At 36.1% G+C, this 24,770-nt stretch overlaps 1 protein-coding gene across 1 annotated transcript; it reads left to right on the top strand.

Annotated features, from left to right (window-relative positions):
• Nucleotides 1–5: 5 nt before the first annotated feature.
• Nucleotides 6–17,692, top strand: CNOT7 (CCR4-NOT transcription complex subunit 7). Its single transcript, XM_007961733.3, has 7 exons — nt 6–204; nt 1,634–1,845; nt 3,691–3,884; nt 9,532–9,693; nt 12,065–12,209; nt 14,373–14,483; nt 16,031–17,692. Exons 2-7 carry the CDS (start codon nt 1,729–1,731, stop codon nt 16,157–16,159), a joined length of 858 nt encoding a protein of 285 aa, XP_007959924.1. The 5' UTR covers nt 6–204; nt 1,634–1,728; the 3' UTR covers nt 16,160–17,692.
• Nucleotides 17,693–24,770: the final 7,078 nt, after the last annotated feature.

Genomic DNA, 24,770 nt, shown 5'->3' with positions numbered 1-24,770 from the left:
GTCATCATCTAGCGCCCCCGCCAGAACGTGCGAAAAGCGACGGCGCAGCACGGTACGGCGCAGCTCTTGCTCGCCTTTCCCCTTGCTGGGCGAGAGGTGTCTATGGGGCACCCGCTGCCGCCGCCGCTACCGCCACCGCCACCGCCGCCGGGTGCTGTCTCTATGGCGAGGAGGAGGAGGAGGAGCGCGAGCTCAGCGACACAAGTAGATCTTGCATCCGCCGCAGCCTTGCGGGGGGAGGGGCGGGTTAGGGAAGTAGAAAGGGGGCGGGGACGATGAACCTGAGAGGGTGCGCGATGGCGCCAGCTGGAGTGCGGCTGGCGGAGGAAGGAGCCTGGCGGCGGGTGGGGGGCTGGGTAACTGGGGCTGGGGGGTTTGTCAAGGGGTTGGCGCGTGGTGATGACGCAAAGGCTTTGTACCTGGGGCTTCGAAGTGGGACGGAAATTGGGAGTGGAGGGCGGTGGCCTAGATCCTCAGCTCTTCGTATTCTTTCACGCAGCAGTGCTTGGGAGTCTGTGTAGCTCCAGTCAGTGTTATCAGCACCTTCGCACTGGCACTCTGCCGGGGAAGAGAGTTACCTATGACTTGAATGCGTCGGTGCCGTTCTCTCGTTTTTCTGAGAACCTGCAGTACGGAGATGCTATCTCCAGTAATGAGAAGGGCTTTGGTGCCTCTTCGGGGCTTCTGGGACTGCAGTAGAGAGAGAGGTGGAGGAAAGCAATGTTAAACTACAGGGTGTTTCCAAATCTGTGTGTTTGTGTGCTTATGTGTGTGTGTATCGGGGTGGGAGAGTTATGAAGGAGGGGTGTCCTGGATCTCCTTTGGTTACTTTATTTGGAGAATTCGAAGTTACATCTCTGACTCTTCAGAATTTAGAAGACAGCCATAAGACCCTCTTTTTACCCTCTTTTTTTTTTTTTTTCAAATTTATGTGGAAAATGCAGAAGAATTTGAAATTTCCCTGCCCAAGAATCAACACGAACTCTGTTTATAGAGCAGAAATATGAGCTGTATCTTTGGTAACCAGGGAATATGCTCTGAGTTTTAGACGTTCTATTGTGTTCTTTTTCCCTTCTGCAACTGCGAACATTCAGATAGTTTTCTGTGGCTGTTACTTTTTTCTGAGAGCATTTACAAACATTTTTGACCCCTCTAGTCTAGTTTGAATAAATGCCAGTAAAGTAGATCTTGTAATCAAGTCGGATTTTGGTTGTATTGTTAATGAGGAATAAAAGTAAATACCACCTTTGGCGTGGTAACATCTGATCTTGTCACATGTGTGTAAGTAATTTTTCATTTTTGCCTGGAAATGGATGGCTTTATAAAGTTTTATGCAGAGTAGCTGAACTCAGATAAATCTTCAGCGGAAAGTTATAAAAATATGATTAGTATGTATGCATAAAAAAGTTATTTTAAAATAACTGAAATCAGGACCAGGAAATCTGTGCTGTAGTCCTTTTTTTCCTACAGGCTAGCTGTGTGACCTTAAGTTACTTTCCAAACTTTGATTTTTTTTTTATGAGTCAATAACTTTGAATAAATAGTCTGTTAGGTTCCTGCCAGATCATTCTGTGATTCAGATTTGATATATCTGGTCTTTATATTGTTTTTTTTTGTTGTTTTGTTTTGACAGGTACATAAATAAAGGATAAAATATTTTATGAAACAAATCTTCAATCAAGTATAACATTTTGATGCTTGGCATCTAGACTCCCTTGTGCCCTCACTATGCCAGCGGCAACTGTAGATCATAGCCAAAGAATTTGTGAAGTTTGGGCTTGCAACTTGGATGAAGAGATGAAGAAAATTCGTCAAGTTATCCGAAAATATAATTACGTTGCTATGGTATGCCCACAAGCAGGTCTTTAAAACGCTTCATGTAAAGGAGGAAAAGGAAATTCTAAAGTCTTGAGTTCAGCCCTTTTGGTTGATATTTTTAGGGATTAATTTCACCGTGAAAAGAAAAATTTGTCACTGCCCTCCAGCCAAAAACCATCAGGAATACACCTATGATTTGACAGGTTGGGTTTATCCCTCACTGCAGTGAGGGAAAACGCACTGGAATTCCTGGGAACCATGGGCCATTTGAATAAGAGAGCGTTAGAAAGGATTTGGGCTTGTGTCAGGTGGTCTTGCGGAAGGTAAGGGAAGCAGGGCTTTACTGTGGATTGGATGTGGTCAGGAAGCCAGGGTAATTCTGTGTTTGGATATCTTACTAAGTCTTAAATGAGAGACTAGAATGAGGTTAAAGCTGCAGAGAAGGAACCGTCATTCATTTAGCCAGGATGGAGATACTTCGTCATTTTGTGGTTTGACATTGTTTATTTTTTTGTCCTTGTTTGGACATGATTACAGAGTAGCCTGATTTGAGGTTGAACTTCTGTGAAATTATGTTCAACAGGAGAACATTAGGGCCTAGCTGTGAGTGCCAGATCTGCTCCAAGCAACACCAGAGCCTACCTGGTAGTACCACATGAGCTCCCAGAAGCTAGGGAGCTCTTTCTCAACAAAAAAATCAAATGTGCCAGTGAAACATTGTTGGTCTGCAATTTGTTTTCATAATTAACACTGGAGTTCCGTGAATATACTGTGTTACTAAGCAACTCTGCTTTTGCACGTGCTGTTCAGTCTGCCTGGATTGTCTAACCAGTTAATGATTTTTCTTCTTTACCTTTACACTATTTCTGTTAGCTACCTACTGTTTTCTGCATCCACTAGATTATTATTAGCTCCATAAAGCAAGTGCTTTAATCGTCCTTTCTCTCCCAGCACCTAGCATAACACATATAGTATCCAATAAAGTGACTGTTGAATTGCACTGAATTTAGAGAAATAGTGATTTCTTTACTGTTTCATAGTGACTTGATAGGTAGTTTTTATTCTTAGCCCTAGTTTGAATTCTAATACTAAACTGATGTATCTTTGTCTCAGTATTTTTAATAAAAATAAACAAATGGATTCCTTTGGGGAGGAGCAGGTTGATTGGTTAAAATATGAATGTTTGTAGGTAACATACTGTTTAATAAAGGTATACTTAGCCATGATTAGAACTAAAATTGTTTTCTTAACCAGTGGAAATTCATAGTGATCATCGATTTCTCAGATAATAAAGAGTGGCAACATAGAGAAGTGATAACATCCTACAAGAGTGAGTGGGTGGCCTGCTATTCTTGACAACATGCTTTCTGTGGACTATAGAGAGAATATTGTTTCAGCCGGAGAAATTAGGAAGCTAATGATGTTTTTCTTAGGATTTTGGTGTTGAGAAAAACCTTGTCTCAGAGAAGCAATTGGAAAGTACAGGGCGTTTTCCATTCTTTTGAACCAGTTCTTCAAGAAACTTGGTTTTAGCATTGGAATACTGTGAGCATCATTTCACGTATCTTTTGGGAGATAGGAATTTATGATTTTCCCCCCTTTCTTGGGTATAGAGTAAGTATTTGGTTACATTTATCACATGTATCTCATACATAGTAATATTTTTGATATATTTAAGAAAAGATTATTAAGTTTATAGAGTTTTATGGTTCTAAAAAGTGAGGTTCTTTCTAGTTAAAAGATACTTTGTAATTGAATATAAATGTGTAGAATATCATCTGTAGGATTATTTGATTTGCATCAAAAGTTAAGAATGTGTGGATTGTAGTTTTGACTGTTCAGTACATAATGAATCTTAAAACTATTTTACAGGACACCGAGTTTCCAGGTGTGGTTGCAAGACCCATTGGAGAATTCAGGAGCAATGCTGACTATCAATACCAACTATTGCGGTGTAATGTAGACTTACTAAAGATAATTCAGCTAGGACTGACATTTATGAATGAGCAAGGAGAATACCCTCCAGGAACTTCAACTTGGCAGTTTAATTTTAAATTTAATTTGACGTAAGTGGGAAATAACTGTATAACCCAGACTTTTTTTTTCTTTAATCTTAGGAATTGATTTTCCTCAAGTATGGTGACATGCTAGGTGAATTTGGTGTAGTCGTACTGAAAATATGTAAAACTTAACATTTCAAAAGCATGGTTTTCTTTTTTACTATGGGAACAAAAAATACTTTGATGTTAAAGATTTTACATTTAAAATATGACTGCAACTTTTTTTGTATTTGGAAAACTTTGGGTATTGAAAGTACTTCTGATAGAAAAAATAATCTTACCACATTAGTTTAGTTTTACTTTGAAAAATTTTGTGTGCAGTTTGAAATATAGCCTTTTATAATATTTATCCTTGTAAAGATTTTTATTGCAGTCATATTCCAGTTTATGAGTAGATTACATGTCAAATGCAGTAAGACTTTTTTTGGAACCTTGGGTACGTTTTCCTTTCAAGTCAGTATTATATAGTCATTATGTTGCCACTTCAGCCCACAAAGGCTCTTTTAATTTACATATAGTAGAAATAGTAGTGTCCTTGAACCTGGTGTTTATCGTATGTCAGAATCTGCATTCTAACTCAAGCCCTGGGTCTCCACCCAGTTTCCTTAGTTTTAATATTTCTATATTATTATTAGAAGTAGTCTCGATAGCTGAGGGAAGTTTTAAGAGTGTTTTTGGAGAAGGACAGATTATTTGCAAACTGTAAGTTGGGTGAATAAAATAATACATTCTCAGTGTTGCAGGACCTCAAATGTCATTTTTTTCAACATTGTTTCATGGTAACATTCAGAAAAAATAAAATTGATTTCTGACCCGGGCCACTACCTGTGTGGAGTTTTCCACGTTCTCGTGTGTATATGGATTTTCTCCCGGGTCCTCTGATTTCCTCCCACATCCCAAGGCTGTGCATGTTAGGTGAAGTGTTGTGGCTAAGTTGTCGCAGTGTGAGTGAGTAGGTGTATCGTTGTGAGTGCACCGTGCCACGGAATGACATGTTGACCAACGTTGGTTCCCACGTTGCGCCCTGAGCTGCCAGAATAGGCTCTTGCTTTCTTCACCACTCAGCTGAATAATGGAGCAAATAATTATCTAACTTGTTTTTATTAATTGTTGTTAAATTTACATACAGCTCACATTTATTTCAGTATTTAATATTAGAAGTATTTTGGTCTTTATCTAGAAGTTTGGTGATTTTTTTGTGACCAGCAATAGGCCATGGGAACTTAACTCTTGTTTTTATCAATTAGCCTGTGGTAAAAATTGGTTTCGTTATCCATCTTTTGGCTTAAAGTTGCAGTTTCCAAGAACTTACTGATAACATTAAGTGAGTACTTAACTGTATGTTGCAATGTTGCATTGTTCTTCTATTTGACATCCCACATTTGTGCCATATATCCTAATATCTGATAGGAAAAATAGTAAAAGAAGCTGTAGGCAATTAATGGTAGTGCCAATATATGAATTCTTTCTTCCTGTTCTTTGTCGAATAAACAAAGATATTTAATATACACAATTTTACGAAAGTAGCGCTTAGGAAAAGCAGAGTAATGATGTCTGTGTTATAGTAGTATGGCTTATAATTACACTGTGTTTAGCCTGACTCTCCATTTCATTCTTTTGAGTCTAATAATATACTCTCTGTTCGGAGACCAAGGCAGGAGGATTGCTTGAGGCCAGTAGTTCTAGACCAACCTGGTCAACATAGACTCTGTCTCTACAAAAAAAAAATTAGCCAGGTATGGTGGCTGTGTATCTTTAGTTGTAGCACTAGGGAGGCTGAACCAAGTGGATTGCTTGAACTGAGGAGTTCAAGGCTGTAGTGAGCTAGATTGCACCACTGCACTCCAGCCTGGGCAACAGGGTGATACTTTGTCTTTAAAAGTATCTATATCTATCTTTACACACATGCAGACTACAGAACCTTATAAAGTAAACTTGTCCCACCCGTGGCCCAGGATGGCTTTGAATGCAGCCCAACACAAATTCATAAACTTTCTTAAAACATTACGAGATTTTTTGTTGTTGTTAGTTATTTAATGTGTGGCCTAAGACAGTTATTTCAGTGTGGCCCAAGGGAAGCCAAAAGATTGGACACCCTGGTTATAAAGGGTGGAGAGTACCCCACTCAAACTGATAACCTTTTGTAAGAACTACGGCTCTGAAACACTGAAAATTGCCTGCTCTCCTTTTTCTCAAATGATAAACGTTTATTAAAATTAGTTCTTTACCATTTCATTTGCTCCATGTTACTTTTTGTTCAAATGAATTAGTACATTGTTTTTAAATTAGATACTATTGTGATCTCAGTACATGGGAAGGAGGTAACCCATCAGCTTCTCAGTTTGAGTAAAATTGAGTTTTCCTTTTCTAGAAACACCTTTGTTCTGGTAACAACTGCTTTCTTAGTACAGCATCTAAGTGACATTTTTTCTTTCTTACTCAGAAGGGACTGCTAAAGTTTACTGCCAAGTTTTGCTACCATTTACACCAGGGATGTCTAATGTTTTGGTTTCCCTGGCCCACATTGGAGGAAGAACTGTCTTGGGCCACATGTAAAATACACTAATGCTAACAATAGCTGATGAGCTAAAAAAAAAAAAAAAAAAAAACACAAAAAAGAAAATTCTCAGAATGTTTTAAGAGACTTTATGAATTTGTATTGGGCTGCGTTCACAGCCACACTGGGCGCCCACTGGCTGCAGGTTGGACAGGCTTGATTTACACTGATGTTAGGAGATGTTTACGGAGAAGGATACAGTGAAAAACATTAGGTAGAAGAAGTCATTTGGAAGATAAACCAGTAGTGCCTAATATAGAGAGAGCATTATGAAGAGATTCTTGGAAATTTTGAAGAAAGAAAAAAATTGGCTTCTTAATGGGGTGGCTAGAATGAGTGTCAGTTACAGTGCTAAGACACTAGGGATTTAGTACTGAGGAAAGTTGGTCATGGCCTTTATAACTCAGTGTTTTGTAACTCTTCTGTTTTCTCTCTATTGCCAAAGTCTAAGAATTAGAATTATTAATACTGATCAATGTATGGGAATTCTCTCCAAACTGAATTTGGAGTTGATATATCTATGAAAATTGAAGTGGAATACTGATGAGCTGCGAAGAAGAAAAGCAACCCATGGAAATAATGTCACTGATGAGTCAAAGAGGGTTAAAATAAATTTTTTAAAAATCACTGAGGCTGGGCACGGTGGCTCACTCCTGTAATCTCAGCACTTTGGGAGGCCGAGGTGGGCGGATCACGAGGTCAGGAGATTGAGACCATCCTGGCTAACACGGTGAAACCCTGTCTCTGCTAAAAATACAAAAAAAATTAGCTGGGTGTGGTGGTAGGCGCCTGAAGTCCCAGCTACTTGGGAGACTGAGGCAGGAGAATGGCATGAACCCGGGAGGCGGAGCTTACAGTGAGCCGAGATCATGCCATTGACTCCAGCCTGGGCGATAGAGTGAGACTCCGTCTCTAAATAAATAAAAAGTAATCACTTTTGGTGATTGCAGTATTTCTTGATATTTGAGAGAATTATTTAATAGGATAGTAGAAATTACAGGGCATCTTGGGTTCAGTGGTAACAGAAAGGATGCTGATGCTTCATTTAAGGAAATTGGCAGTATAAAGAAGGCGATGGAGAGTGCCATAAGAAGGGAGGCTGGATGTAGTAGCCCATTCCTGTAATCCCAGCACTTTGGGAGGCCAGTTGGAAGCCAAGGCGGACAGATCATTTGAGCTCAGAAGTTCAAAACCAGCTTGGGCAACATGGCAAACCCCTGTCTCTACAAAAATAGAAAAATTAGCCAGGCATGGTGACGCATATCTATAGTCCCAGCTACTTGGGAGGCTGCAGAAGGAGGATTGCTTGAGTCTGGGAGGTCAAGGCTGCAGTGAGCCGTGTTCAAGCCACTGCTTCCAGGATGATGGCCAGACCCTGTCTCAAGAATGGAAAGCAGAATCAACAGAATAGTGGTTTTTATTTTGTTTTACAGATAATACACAGACACATTTGAGTGTTCACGAGTTAAGGAGTTGTATGTTAGGATAAAGATAGGCACTTGACAAGTCCTTTGAGGAATGGCATGGAATAGCATCTAAGGCATTGGTAGCAGTTAGCTTCGGCAATGAGGCAAGCTGTCTTTGGAGTCTAAAGGAGAACGATCTTCACATAGGTAGATGTAAAGAAAGACAGGAATATTGGTCTGATATTTCTTTGTAAAGCAAGCGTGGGGTGAAGCCATATGCTGCAAGGAAACCGGTGAAGGGTGTTACTAGAAACTTGGAGAAAAAGGTGTAAACCACTTGCATACCTATACCTTGGCAAATGGCCAAGAATGATGTGAGCCTGGAGAAGAATCTGTTTTTTATTGGTTGCTTATAGTTGCTAAGGCATGCCTCAGTGTGAGCATTGGGACCTGATGAGTGAGATTCTAATTTTTTGAGGTACATATTTTTAGCATAGGAAAGCTATGGTGTCACTGGAAAAAAACCAAAAAACAAAAAACTACTTCATTGGGTTTATTCTGTTACCCTTCCTAAAGGATTTTCCAGGGGAGACTGACTTTTAAGTGATGTGGTTTCCTTCTGTTTTAAAGTATTTCCATTGTTAGCTTTGTAATTTTTCAGACCTAGAAATAAGTTGATTTCCAAAGGACTAACCATAAGGATACTTTTTGGCCCAAGTGAAATATACCCTATGGGTTAGTTTTGTCAAAAGTGTTTAATAGGAATTCCTTTTGCCAAGAGGTAGAATCCAGTATTCTTACAATTTGAAAAGTAAGTAAAAAAATACTTTTTCCCATATTCTTAAAAATGTGTCTGTATTTTGGTAGCTTTTTTGTTTTAATATTTCAGATACAGATATACTGTATTTTGGAAACTTTTGATTTAATATTTCAGATACACATATATTTGTGGTTGGAAATATATTTGTGGTTGGAGATGGCTTTCTTTTTGGCTTAAGTGAAGTCTTGAAGAATTGGTTTATATTTAGATTGCCTGGCTTGATTTTATCAGGCAGTCATTTAGGAATCGGATTGTTGGCAGAAGAAATTATTGCTGTTACAGCACAGTCCTTAACTTTAAACAGTGTTGCTTATTGGAGCCATTTGCAAGGCTCATCATTTGTGAAAGGAGGCATCTCCTTCTTTAAGATGAAGTGTAGTTTAACTCGTCCACATGAGACGTTTTCTACCAGGTCTCCTTCCTGGTGCTGCTGAGAGCATGGGAGATGGGCATGTGCCCCGCAGCTATGGCTGCAGCTCCATGTGGCAGCCTTACAGTGGCTGCTGAGACTGAGAGTCTGAGAAAACTTGTCTGTTACTTTGTGATGGTAGCCCCTGGTGAGTAGAAGACCCTTTTCCAAACCCAGTTAAATGTATTTAAGTATGAAAGGCTAATAGAGTTAATAGTAAAGATTAAAATTGCACCTTTGGACTCTTTGAATGATTTTTTATTATTTGAAACACTTTTCTGAAATAATGACCCTTGTATTTAAATTGCATTTTTCTTGCATATATGTAAAGCATTGGAACAGCTGGACTCAAGCCAGTCCTCTGTCTCTTTTCCGGCACTGTAGTTATAGATGTAAACAGAAGAACAGCTTGTTTGAAGTAATGGCATGTTTGAATGTTGTCTTTCTCTTTCTTCTGCCAGGGAGGATATGTATGCCCAGGACTCTATAGAGCTACTAACAACATCTGGTATCCAGTTTAAAAAACATGAGGAGGAAGGAATTGAGACCCAGTACTTTGCAGAACTTCTTATGACTTCTGGAGTGGTCCTCTGTGAAGGGGTCAAATGGTTGTCATTTCATAGGTAAAACGACTACATTGAAAATGCGTTTTGTTTTTCCATCTCATACTTGCTCCACACTTACCTGGGGCACTGTGTTAGCAATTTCAGGTTTAATTCTAAAAAGAGTTGCCTGCCATATAGAGTTGTCTCCTAACTCTGAGGAGGCTAGTGTTGGTCTACTTAAAGGTTAATTTAAAATATGGGATCCATTTTTGCCTGTGAGAAGCATGTTGTATAGTGGAAACAGTACGGGTTCTCTACAAAGTGAAAGACCCTGGTTTAAATCCAGCAATGCCATTTGGAATTGGTGTTACCCAGGGTTTTCTTTTACTGTTTCTGCACCTTAGTTTTTAATGTTCTACAGGGGAAACCATTTATTTACATTTACAAAAACTTATTGAGTATTTACCATATGGCAGGCACTTAGATGTGATTCTAGGAATTAAGCTGTGAATAAAACAGACAAAAATTATTTTCCTTATGGAGTTTATATTCTCATGGGGGTGGGCAGACAGTTTTTAAAAATGAAGTTCACATTGATTTGTTAGATAGTGATAAGTACTATCTCAAAACAGCAAAGAAAATGCTAGGGATGGGTGTGGAGGTAGATTTTAATTTTTTAAAAAATAAAGTGATAAGGCATCCCTTTGAAGAAATACGTTGAAGACTTGTTTTAATGGTCACTAAGATAACTTTATAAACAGTAAATTCTCAATAACTGGTGGTTATAAGTTCTTTATTGTTATGAAACTAGATTTTTAAAGAGTGTTTCTGGTAAGGAGACTAGCTCCGATTTTGTGAAATAGACTTCCATGTATGAGAAAGAGTTTTCCCATCTAAGTAGACTAAACTGACCACCCAGGGACTAAAAGTAACCTTCAGAATGGTTACTTTTGTTAGGTTTTGAAAAAGCTTTATGTTACATAGATGTTAGTACTCTTACACTTGATCCACTTCACACATTTATTTTAAATGTGAGTCTCCTTCTTGGTTTAGTTTGTATCTCTGATCTGTGGGATGTTTATAGTGAAGGATTTCATGTGGGCAACTTTGATGTGTACTAAGCAGAAACTGTTGAGTTGTAGGTACTGAACACACTGATTCTTACCTATCATCTTTTTTTGTCTCTTTTCTACTTGAACCCGTACCTTAGGAGACACAACTTAAGACTCTTGATACAAATAACTTTTTTTAGTCATTTTTTCTTCCCTAGATATGAAGATGTAAAAGAACTGGAAAGTATTGTCCTATCCTTTTACTATATATGACATACTTTTTCATTTAAAAAATACTTTGACAAAATACAGTGCACTAAGGCACTGGGGTATTAAGATGAATGAAAACAAACAGGTTTCATTCATGTCTTCTTGGAGTTTAGAATCTAAGTTAGACTGATATATTTAAATATTTATCAAGATACAAGATTTTATTCCATTAAATATCATTAGCTGTTTTCCTCATGTTCTAATCTATTTCAAGTAATAAGGAATAGTTTAGGAAGTTTATAAATCCTAAGTGCTAATATGATCTTAAACTTTTAATGTTACTAACCAAATGCCTTATAGGCTTCCTGTCAGAGGTCCTGTAAGGAAAAGTAGACAAGGGATGGATGTGTCTATGTGGCCTGGAAGTGTAGGGAGACAGAAAGCTGTGGAAAAGGCCAGACGAAGGGAGAAGAGGTCTGGATTTGAGAGTGTAGGAGTTTGCATTTTATGATGAGGAGAGTAGTTATTTTTTTTACTACCCTTCACTTCTTCCATGTGCAACATTTCCATTAATAATGACTCTTAGGGAGCCACACTGAGAGGAAGAGAATTGTGACGGAAGAGAGGGAGAGACTACTTAATAACATAGTCATTTAAGAGAAGTGAAAATACCTTGTTACAGTCTTATTCTTTGGATAATATATATGACCACCTTATGAAAAAGATGGGATGTCTTGCATTACTTTTGCCTATCGAATGCCAGTTCTCTTGCTACATTTGCTAACTCCTCTGGCCAAGTTTCCATACATCTTTATTTCTCCATTTCCATAGTTATTTAAAAAAGTATTTTGAGACATCTATGGGCAGCTTGATGCTCTTTTGGTGTTCTTAATTCAAATATCAACAAACTAGTATTTTCGTGACCACAGGCTTGGTTTGATAGTGTAGATCTGTGTTGATATCTCTGAATAATAAAGTGATAAAGTTCTTAATACTGTAAAATGACAGCATTTTCCCATTATAGTTCTCAATGTTTGTTTTCTCTGTTCTTGTGTGCACTTCTCTTTAATGTTTTTGGAAGGACTATAGTATGACTTGCTTAAATTTGAATCAGATAAACTTTTTTTTTTTTTAATCTTTATGGTATTTATGTGTCCCTCTTCTCTATTCTTTTAACCCTTTTATAGTGGTTACGACTTTGGCTACTTAATCAAAATCCTAACCAACTCTAACTTGCCTGAAGAAGAACTTGACTTCTTTGAGATCCTTCGATTGTTTTTTCCTGTAATTTATGATGTGAAGTACCTCATGAAGAGCTGCAAAAATCTCAAAGTAAGGCTTCAGGTGGCATTATCTATAGCAGCATGCTGTTCAGACCAAGGGACTGTCATGAGAGCCTAGGCTGGGATGTTGTTTTAAACCATATTTTACAGTATTACATTAAATGCAATTATATTATCTGGTCATGTGATTATTTTTTTCTTGCATACATGGTAATTTATAGGGAATCGTTTTTTCAGAGCTTCAGTATGTCTTGGCAGAAGGCAGAATTTTCAACAGATTTCTAGCTTAGGTCAGATTCTTGTCATTGCTTGCCAGATTGAAAATCACAAACAAAAACAAACATCAGAGGACAGTGAGGCTCTCATATGCACACCAGTGTGAGTTTTCTTTTTCCCAGCACGTATAGAATCTCTTCTTACAAGATAGAATCTAAGGTGGCCAGAGATGTGCAGATGTATTCAGTAATGTGGCAAAAGAGTTTTTCTTTCCTTTTGGCTTATCTTGGCTAGAAATTATTGTGTCAGTTCTAGTGATAGGATAATGTTCCTAGGATAAAACTACATAGCTAAAGGGTCTTTTTCTGGCCAAAAGATGTCAGCTTTTTACAGTTAAGTATGATGGGAAATGTGTAGGTCCTGCCTAGATAGTAGTAACAGTCTGACGCTGCATAATGTGTATTTTTTAATTCTAAACATTAATTTTTTTGTTTTTGAGATGGAGTCTTGCTCTGTCACCCAGGCTGGAGTGCAGTGGCGTGATCTCAGCTCACTGCAACCTCTGCCTCCTAGGTTCAAGTGAGTCTCCTGCCTCAGCCTCATGTGTAGCTGGAATTACAAGTGCCCATGACCACGCCCAGCTAATTATTGTATTTTTAGTAGAGATAGGGTTTCACCACGTTGGTTACACTGGTCTTAACAGATAAGATGAGAAGCTTTCTTTTGGCCAGTGTTTACCTTTAACAAGGGATATGGTCAGCATATGACTAGAGAAATTTTCAAGAAAGGTTATTTTATGTTTGTAGTAGTAGGCTTCTGTGTAATTTGAGGGGACTTCGAGTAAGTGAACTTGCAGTAGGGTGTCCCTTACTTGAGGAACAGTCCACCCTGTGAAAGCACACTGCATGCTGAGGCCTACATGTTTTCACTTGACTTTTTTTTATTGACATGTCTGTATAATGACAGTTTTCAGGAACAGGGGACCAAATTATTGCTCGTTACGTGGTTGTTACTGGGAAGTTTCTAAGTACAGATAAACTCTGAATGTGTCCTGAGTAAGCGGCTATGTTAAAATTCAGGTTAACAACAAAAGTGCTTTTTGACCTATAGTCAGCCATGCTTTTCTATTCAGTTCTATTCTGTGTTCTCCTGAGCAGCTGCTAATGATATCTAATCCTCGTGCTATTTTTAGCACAGAAGCAACTGCTGTGTAAAGCATTGTTTCAAGCTGTGATGCACAGAAGGGCCATTTTGCTGGTGGAGGCCTTAACAATTTAGAGAAAAATTTTTGTTTTGTTGTTGGTGTTTCTTTACTTCACTCTCCTCATTCTCCCCTCCCTTTACTCTCCTTCCCTCTCCTCCCACTTTCTTTCCTTCTGTTACTGTCTTTCTCTTCCTTTCTTTCCACTCTCATCTTTCTTTTTAAATCTTAGCAGTATTAACATAGGTGCATTATAGCAGACCACTCTAGGGAGTTGTGTGCATATACGCATCTTAACAAACAAAACCATAGTTAAGCATTTAGCATATGCTTAATGATTTGGTTATTCATAATGGCTTTGTTTTGTAAAAAGTGAAAACTACAAATGGATGGTGGGAAGTTTAAGAAAATATGGAAAAAATGGTGTTACACTAGCTATGCAGTTTTATAATTATTACTGGATTGATAGACCATGAGTGTACTTGATAAATATTACCTATATATGGTCTGCTTCCCTCCCATATCTAGGAAAGTTATTTACTTGTCATACACCTTGAAACATAATGAAGATACATTTTCCCAATTAGGATCTTGTTTTCTATTAAATGATATTGTTTCCACATTCAACAAATACATTAGTAATTCACATTCTCTGTTTCTTTCCCCCAATCTTTATAAAATTCACCTTTACATACTAAAGTTTATTTTTATTTTGGTCAGTGTCTAAGTTTGTAATTTGTGAATGTAGGCGTTGCAATATTTTCCTCCTTGACAAGCAATTTTTATTTCTTCTAGGGTGGATTACAGGAGGTGGCAGAACAGTTAGAGCTGGAACGGATAGGACCACAACATCAGGCAGGATCTGATTCATTGCTCACAGGAATGGCCTTTTTCAAAATGAGAGAAGTATGAAGACATCACTGCCTTTTTCTCAGTTGGTTGTTAGGTTGAGAACATTAAAAATCTTATGGCCAAAGATTTTGGGCAACAAGTACCTACTAAGTAAAGATACATTTAGAGATATCATATGAGTCACATCCACCACACTTAAAAGTATTCACAAATAAGTCATCTTGAAATGTAGTTCAGAAGGAACTGGGAGAACATGTTCATCATAGAACCAAAAATTTTAAAACATAAACTACCTGAGAAATCATGTAGGTCCAACCATATTATTTCTCAGGTGAGAAAACAGGCTAATAACTTCCATGATCAAACACATTACTAGTGGGAAAACTCCGGAGTTCTAACTCCCACTGGTGCTTCTTCTACAAGACAAGGAATCTTTGTATTAGGTTTCTTCTAGCATGGCCCTCTTTTAGGCTTTAAATTGGTGATAAATATGTTATTCGCTCATGTCATTCTTCAGTGCTTTGAAGATTTTATAGAGAAGGACTCAGGCTTTTTACTGGATTGAGTCTTAAGAGGGGAGTTGAATTCTGAAGGGATAAAATAAATCCAACGTCCTAGTTGAATCAGAAACCCCATTAGGAAAACCCTCCTTAAATGGCAAAAGGCATGTTAGGTATGGAAGAATGAAACTTAACCCATTATTCACTCTTAAGTAATTAAGTGATATGCACAGATACACCTAGCTATAGATAAACAGGAAAATTGTGCAAAAACAAGTGAGGTTTTTCTTGGCTCTAAGTTTTCCTTTTTGCAAAAATTCTCTGTGGATTTGAGTATATTTTCTCTTAGACGTGAAAGAATTGACTGAGACTGAGAATTTAAAAACTTCTTGGAGCAATGTATTGATAATAGAAAGCATTAAAGCTGTTTTGCTAAGTAGTGTTGATTCAGAAGTGATTTGGACTATCCATTCATGACACGTAAACATTTTGTTTTGAAGTCCTTCCCATTGTTTCATTAGATAATTGAAATAACCTTTTAGATTTTTTAGCTTTGCATTTTAAAAATGTCTTAATGGTTTATTTAACTAAAGGTGGATTTCTGGCACTAATGTATTTTTATTTTTCTTGGCTTCTTCAATGACAGTAATAGAGTGTGAATGTTTGGATTTTACTGTCCATGACTTTACAGTTTATTTATAGCCAGCTCAGCCTTGCCTGTAGATTTAAGACAGCTTATGAACCTAAATTTTTTTTCCCCCATCATCATTGGCTTTCTTCATTCTTACTCGAGTATTGTTAAATTAATGGAATAAATATTTATTTTTCCATGATGACAAATTCTTATAAAAATGGTCTAAATGGAAAAGACATGCATTTGTACATTTTTTTCGTAGTCTCTTACTTTGGTTTCTGAGCTCTGTACTTTTGAGGACATTAGTCTTACTCATTGAACTGAAATGTGTAGCCTCAAAGGAACACCATAGAAAAGAGCCATCATTATCTCAGTGAATAGTCAGTACTTACATTGCTGAAATATAAATTACAAGTGGTTCCCTTTGGTTAAAATTATCTTTTTTTTTCTTCAAAATTCCTTTTTAGATGTTCTTTGAAGATCATATTGATGATGCCAAATATTGTGGTCATTTGTATGGCCTTGGTTCTGGTTCATCCTATGTACAGAATGGCACAGGGAATGCATATGAAGAGGAAGCCAACAAGCAGTCATGACATGAAATAGTCTTTTTATTTTATTTCGAGCTACACACATGCTTGTATATAGGTTTTATCTCTGGTTGAATCCCTTGAACAATAGACAGTACCTTTCCCCCCCCCTTTCATGGCCCATTTTATTGTCTACCTTTCACTACTAAGTATGACCGTTCCTATCTCAGATCTTAATAAAAAACAAAACAAAACAAAAAACCAAAACAAAAACGCATTCAGGTTAAATTTGGCCTTAATTTAATATACTTGTTAGCAAGCGTGTGTGACAGAGAGTGGGGAAAGCTACATCACTGAAAATTTTGATAAACTTTACCTACTTGAGTTTGGTTTATTTTTCCCTTTTCCTAAATTGACTAGCACTGACTGTAATTTATTTCCCTGTTTCATGTCTCTTCCATTCTGCAGGAGTTTTAGCTATTTGAGATTGTGGACCATCAGTTTTGCACTTTAGAGAGTGTTTCTGACTCAAAACCTCTGTTTTATTAAAAATTTTGTTTTTTCTTGATCTTAGCTGGAAAAATGACCATCTGCCAACTTTACACAGTATTTACTTGGTTTTGACTCACAGAATATAGCATATTCATTGTGCAAACTGTCGATTCAGCGAAACTAAAAAAAAAAAGACAAGAAACTACTGAGGAGCTTAGTAACTGCTGTTTCTGTACGTAGTGTTTAATCTTCCAAGCACATCTAGTGTCTGTCAGTTTCTAATTGGCATGTGTAGGCTGCTCTGTGACTGAAGAATTTTCAAACCAGCTTTACACCCTTCAGGAAAAATCCCTTGTGATTGGATGTTTAGTATTTGCCAGGAAACTGGTACTCAAGATGTTGAAGCTACAGTTATTTTATGATAGCACACTTCCCTTGATCTGCTTATTTTTATTCCATCACCATTTACCCTTGTCTTTTTTTAAAATTTTATTTTGTAGCCATACTTATGATGCTTTTGATTTGTTGGTTACACAAATCAATTTTATTAAAATCCAAAGATAACAAGTCTGTAGGTATATTTTGTACCAGATTAAATTAGAAGACAAAAATTGCGCTTTCATAGTTGCTACAAAGGTGAATAATGGAGAGATTTGGTACAAAACAACAAATTATATATATATATATTCTCATATATATATATAGCTAATAAAATTACCTGAGGAGTGTAATGCTTGTTTATTTTTTTGTGTATATCTTTGCAATCTATTTTATATATATTGACAAAAGAGACTGTGAAATATTTAGCCATGCAGAGTATGTGACCAGACCAGAGCATGTGTAGGAAGACTTTGGTAATCATTAACTGTACCCTGAAATGATGGACTACAAGTTATAATGTGTGTTACCTACACTTCAATCAGTAATATTAGCAAATCTTCAAATGTTAGTCACATTGGTTTGTCTCCCTTGTACATTCTTTATTCATGATATTACAGTGCTGTAACTGGGTGGTCCTTTTTAAACAAAACATTATTTGCAAAACAGAGGGTATTATTTGTTTTTAAAGCTTTTGTAAATAAAGGCTTCAAAATGTTTTCTTATAAATGTTGATGACTGGTGATTTTGTTTTGGAAATACTCATTTGGGGGATATTGTTCATTTTATTTGGGCAACTCAACAGAATTCAGTAACTTCCTTCATTAACCCTAGATGATTATTAGTCCATTAATTGAAAAATCAGTCTGAGTTTTCTGCATTTCAAGTGTTGGCTTATTCTTGTTCTTTATGAGTACCTCAACTAGCTAAGTAAGGATTTCTATTTCTCCTTTCCAGGAATGCATTTATTCATAAGGATATACTTAAAAGGAAATACATCTGGTGTAACTGTGGCTCTTTAAAAAATCTAACACAATGTAGCAAGTTTCTGACTGGCTGCTTTTCATTTTGTCTTTGCTAAAAAGGAAGTGAAACTTCTTTTCGCTTGTGATTTCAGTGTTAGTTTTTATTGAGAAAACTAACATTTAAATTGTGTTCAACTAATAGTTAGCTATTCTTTGAGATCAATGTGAAACCTTTTTAGTAGCCACATCGTTGCTCAATCTCATAACTTGTATCAGTTCTGGCTCTGTCCCTAAAAAGTATAGATAATCCCTAACTTAACTATTTTTCAACTTAATGATTTTTCAACTTTACAGTGGGTGTATTGTAACCCCATCAAAAGTTTAGGAGCTCCTTAGGACCTATGATGGGGTTACAGTTTCTACTGAATGTGTATTGCTTTTGCACCATTGCAAAGTCAAAGTTTGTAAGTTGAACCATTGTAAATTGGGGGACTCTTATGCTGTTGTCCGCATTAAATGAATGCTAGTATTTTTTCAGATGTAACCTCATTGTAGGTTGAGTACCTGTATAGTATTTTATAACTTCTGTAGAGGAACATTTTCACTTTTACTGGGTCTAAGTTTTACTTTATTTTGTTCCAGACAGTCTGAATGTTTGTAGAGTCTAGGTTTAAGATGTAAGATATTTTAATTTTTTTAGTGTTCCTGAACCATTAATTACAGACTCTCATAGTCTGTTAAGTCTACTAGAGCAAGGGTTGTCAAACTATGGCCTGCAGCCAGAATCAGCTTGCTGCCTGTTTTTGTGTGGCCCATGAACTGAAAATGGCTTTTAGTTTTAAATGGTTGGGAAAAATATTCAAAAGATTATTTCCTGATATCAGACAATTACATGAAATTCAATTTTTAGTGTCTATAAGTTTTTATGGGAATGCAGCCATAATCATTTACATATTATCTATGGATACTTTTTTGCTATAATGGAAAAGTTGAGTAGCTGCTACAGAACCTGTTTAAGTCTGTCTTGTTTCACATTGCTGCTTGGCAAGCTACAGAATCATGGTGATGCAGATATAACCTGAAAGCATTTAGAATGCCCTGTGTATTGCTAGATTTGTTACTTTTTCTGCTACCAGTTCATGCCCTGTATCTCAGAACAAGAAAAGTACACTTTGATATGTTTTCAAGGCACACTAGAATATGGACTATTTTATTATATGGTGGTACGTTACGTTTATAATGCAATGACACTGTAACTGATAAAATAGACTGACAGTATCAGACTAACATCACAATATTCCCAACTCGTGGAAAACAGAAGAATTAGAAAAGTTAAATGAAACATTATAGAATTTCACAAAATAAAAATGAGGCTGCAACCAAAATGTTTACAAGTGGCCAATTTGTTAGCCAAGCAAAGAAAACCATTTACTAATGCTGAATTATATCATGCTTGAAGACTAACCAACCCAAAGAAATGTGTCCAGAGAAAATTAAGATATCAGCCTTTTGATGAGAACAGTCGTTTGAAGAATGAGGATTTTGGACACAACATCAAATGATACCATTAATTCTTTGCCTCTTACTAGTCAGTACTGCCTAGCTTTATTTTTTGAGAAACCATTGCTGGATTTGAAGTGACTGAAGAATTTATGGAACTACAAGTGGGAATATTTTCAAAAAAGTTGAGAAACAGTACGACCTGAAGTGGAATCTACTAAGATGTGATGCAACTGATGCTGGGAAAAAATGCATGGAGCAGAAAAAAAGTTTATTTGGTCACATTTATAAAGCTTGTGAAAATGTAAGTTGTTTAAAGCCTGTCGGTCTTCACTTGATTATGCATCAGCAGGTAGTTTGCAGGAAACACTGGTGTTATTGAACTGGTCAACAGTGAACTTCATTTGCTCTTGTGGACCTAACCATCTTCAGTTCCATAAATTTTTTGTGAGAAACAGAAACTGAATATCCTGATTTGATTTGCCACACAGGCATTCAGTGGCTTAGCAGTGCTAAAGATTTATTTTTATTTTTTGGGTTCTTGGCTGACATTGAAATTTTTCTGAATGAGAAGAACCATCCTCAAACACTGTTTTTTAACACTGAGTAGCTTTGGAAATTAACTTTTGCCACAGACTTGAAAATGTTTCTTAATGAATTTGACCTGAAATTACAAGGTAAAACAATATAATATGGTAAATTCATTTCAATAAAAACTAAAATTTAAATAACAAGATTGTCAAGCTGCTTTATATACTTTCTGTGCTATCAGAAGTCAAAACAGTGCTCTATTGCCAAATCCATTTTTAGTGGATATATTTTCCTGTAGCAGTTTTTTGGACCCTGATGCAGTGCAAAGAAAATTTTTAAATTTTAAAAGCATTTAACTGCAGTTGAAGACTTTCCTCTTAATCTTCTGTTGGAAATGAATCATCTTGAATGAATGATATGCTAAGGGGCAAATACCAAAATGATGAATCCTACAAATGCCTTACAAGTGATGAATATGCTTAAGTAAAATCACATGCTCATGGGTGGATGTGTCAGTATTTAGTACCTCGACCTATTTGTGTGAAAAGACACTTCCAAAGATGAAATACGTGAAATCTCATTACACATCAGCATTAACAGATTAACATTTTCAATTTATTCCGATGAGGGAATACCAACTTTTAGCCCAAATTGAACAAAGTGTTACCTCCCCTCCCCTGCCAAAAAATCCCATTATTCCCATTAGTAGATCTCTATTACTAAAAAAAAAAATTGTACTCGATATTTTGAGTTTTCAATTTTTAGAATAAAAATTTTGTAAAAAGTTTCCTTGTTTGAGTACCTTAGTAATGTCCTTCATTTTATCTTAGCTTGCAAAGCCTCTAATATTTGCTACCTGGCCTTTTTAAAAAAATTTTTTAAAAAAAAGAAGGCTTGTCCACTTCTCTACTAGAAGAAACTCAAGGGTCTGTATCTGTCCTGTTTGCTGTTTCATCCACATTGCCAAATGCAGTGGCTCCTCTGGGTAGACAACCTGAGGTGGAATCAAATTATGAATGCATGTTATCTCATGTCTATAAAATAAATGTGTCAGAATTTATAAATAAACAGATAGGAAACATACTGATTATTGTGTGTCAGTGCTTTGTAGTGAAGGCCAGTTCACACATGCCATTTGCTACGTTGGTGTAATTTATATGAGCTTCATTTATAACAATGTTACCTGTCATTTTTCTGTTAAGACATTATAAAAATGTAGGACTGTACACATCCAAGTCCTGCAGAATTTTCATTTCAGGTTTTAAAAGTTAAAAAAAAGTCACCATAGAGTGAAAATTCCAAAAAACAAGATTCATTTACATTATCACTAGATAACTTCCATTTGTTCTAACTTGTATTATATAGTTTTCTATAGCATTAGTTATATTTAACGTTTAGTATAAAAGCAATTGAGCAATTTCTCTTTAGAAGTCCATTTCATTGCTTTGTAGTCATAGTCTGTAGGTGAATGAACAAGCTGCCCTTCTCCAAAATTACTCTTCATTTTCTTTTTAAAGATAAACTGGTCAATACTCTCCTTCCTGGTATGGAGGAATTTTTTGTACATGAGAAGCATTCATGAATATAATCTGCCCTCTTGCTTTATTGTCAAAGGAGGGGAAATTCACTGCTTTCACACTCTTCTTTTTTGGCTTTCTCCCAAAAGATTAGAATCTTTATTTGGTACCATACCAAGAAACTGGAGTTCCTTTAGCTTCAGACAATATCATCATGGCTTCCAAATTGTTAGGAAATACAAGTTTGCAAGACTCCAAGTGGACTTAATATTTTATATCTTACTAGCCATGTCATAGGTTTTAAGTGTTTTTGGTGGGGAACTGTTTCACTCATGCCATATACCTGTTTTGTTTTTCTAAAAAACTAATACTGTAAGTTGTTAGCAGGTATCTTGTATCACTGCAAAACCCATGTATAATAATAACTTGAGCTATATGTGTGTACATAGGCTTTCCTTCCATTCATTGTAGCCATTCTGGGGCTGTCCTCTACTTCTTGCCTAAGTATATGTTTTTAAAATAACTAGCACATTTGCATGCTACTCCAAGATTACTTTATAATTAAGGTCGCTTTTTAAAGTATTCAGCTTTCACACAGTAAGTGTTTGATTAGTTCATTTAAGATGTTTTTAATAGTACACTTTAGGGAGCCATACATACTGACAGAAAAAAGACACAAAATCTGAACTGACAAAATAGCCTTGCTCTCATAACTGAGTAAAATACAACAGGAGAACTGACACATTCTGTAGTACCTTTAAATTCAGCATCAACAGAATTTTATGTTTGAAGTAATTACTTGAAGTATGCGTTTTTTTTTTTTTTTTTCAATTAAGCACCTTTATCCATCAAACAGAAGCTATTAAGTATTAATAATTTCAGGTAGGATTCAGCTCCTTGTACTGTTAAACCTTACCTGGAAGATGCAACATAAATCATAGGTTGTTTTCATAAACCAGAAAGTAGTAGTATTTTTCCTGAGCAATACGGAACTAGTCATAAACCAGGGCTTAAAATAACTTATTACAAGTTTCCCTTTGGTTTAATTGGTACTCAAACCACTCAGAAGATTAGTCTTAACAGACATTTTCCCCCAAATGTAAACAATAAAGAAATACTGAATGCTGGCTATGAACAAGAACATCAAAAAGATCTATTTTTGAACATTTTTCACCGGTTTGTTTTTTGCCGTCACTTTCCTGCAACAAGAAAGGTCTGCAAATGATTAAATGTCTTCTATTGGCATTGCCCAGATTATTGTATTTGAACTTTTTGCTGGTATAGGAACAATTCTCAGAGGGTGTTGGTGATTGAGCTATTAGATACCTGGACTGCATCATCGTAGTTGTTTGCTCACATTTCAAGGGGACTATTTGAGGAAGGAAAAAGAAATGGGTGCCCTGTTTCAGAGTCTCCTGCAACACTGAACATTATTCTGGGAGATACTTCATGCTCATAGTTCTTGATTCACAAGAGTTTCTTTGAAACAAGCCTACTTGATTTCATCCTTTTGGTGATGTCCACTGTTTACAAGCCAGGGCACTACCATAATAAAAAAAATAAATCTTATGGAAAACAGAAAAGGAAAATGCATGGTTTGCAACATTATGAAGTATAATACAATTTCCTGTGTTCTGTAACAAAATAAGATCCTTTGATAATACATTCCAGAGGAAATCTGGTGGGGAACAGATTGCTCAGTTGTAAAATCTAGGTTAATGTTGGCTTCTACTTAATGCTTTTCATGGCGTTACAAGATCAAATTGCTAAAACTCGCAATAAAAAGTAGAATCTAGCAATTTTTACCAAGACAAAGTGAGAAAATCCTAGTGGTATCTTTGTAAAAGAGTAACAAATACTTCAGGTGTGTAACATAGTCTCCTTCCACATATAAGAGGAAATCGGTGCTGAACTGGCTAAGTATGTGGAAAAGAAGTATACAACATTTGGGATTAAGCCAGGTGGTCTTCTGCTCAGGAAGAACACGTTTCTGCAGAAAGATACTCAATGTGTTATTTGTGAAAAATCCACTTGTTGAAATGTCACTTTGGTCAAAATATTTGCAGATCAGAATCTGTAGTCTGACTGTGTGGGTGGGATGGTTGTGCTGGAGTATACCTTCATCATGATTTACAATGTAAACTGCTTTGCATTTACCATTTTCTGAGGTTTCTATGTTTGATCAAAGGTATCAGAACCATCACTTTTACAAACAAGTATCTGACAATATAAGTATATACTAAAGGATACAGTTCAGAATCAGCCGAGCAAGTTTACATGTATTTCAAAATAGGGAAAATCTGCTAGTTTATAACATAATGGAGTAACACGTTTTTCATGTTTTCTTGAAGCATGAATCACGATTACGTGCCTAATTTTTTATAAATATGATTTATATCTTTGATTTCCCTAGTTTTTTTGTCAACGTATGCCATATTTCCAATAGTTGTCTATTGATTACAGTGTACTTGAGTTTTATAGTCTCTTTCTAATTGTCCTCAGAATCACTGAACTACTACGAAGTAAACACCTTCTCACTACCCCTCCCCCAAAGACCTATGTTATGACCACACTGAAGACATGAATTTTGCCATTAGTAGCTCTAATAAACTATTAGGAAAATGTATGCTTAAAATAATTTATATTGTCAGTGCAAAGGCAATTTCTTATAGACAGGTAATGAAGGTGATCAACTACTTTATTAGGGTATATTAGTGAATTCATGGATATGAACTTCCTTGAATGCATCATGATTGTATTCAGATGCAACAGTTAATATATCTTTGAAATAACAATCCTCTTCCTTACATAATAGCAAATAACTAATGTATATGAAGCATTGATACATTATTTTTAATGCAAAATTTCTTAAATCTTGATTCCTATATAGTAAAATCTATAAAAACAAGAAAAATAAAAATTATCAGTTTAATGGACAATAAGGACAGTTGAAGTATGTGTCTTCAAGTTCGAGTTAAGCCATTAAATTTTTTTAAAGCGAATACTTACAGGTAAATTTTATATAAATATGTACAAAATGTAGATCTATTTATTTAGCACTTTGTTCTCTCAGATAAATTTATATTGCATATCTAATAAGATATGCAAGCATCTCCAAAAATTATAACTCCTATAATTCAAAACAAAACAAAACAACCCTTTAAAGGTTATTCACTGTATGAAAACAGAAAGGGAACAATTACAACAATGAAATTGTTTTAACTTTTTCAAATCTGATTCTAATGTGCATTGACATATATTTAATTGTAGAAAAGACTGGGGGAAAGGGGCATA

Source organism: Chlorocebus sabaeus, chromosome 8, assembly GCF_047675955.1.
Source record: "Chlorocebus sabaeus isolate Y175 chromosome 8, mChlSab1.0.hap1, whole genome shotgun sequence".
Lineage (NCBI taxonomy): Eukaryota > Metazoa > Chordata > Mammalia > Primates > Cercopithecidae > Chlorocebus > Chlorocebus sabaeus.
The sequence above is the reverse complement of the archived record's forward strand: the minus strand, read 5'-3'. Positions and strand labels throughout refer to the sequence as shown.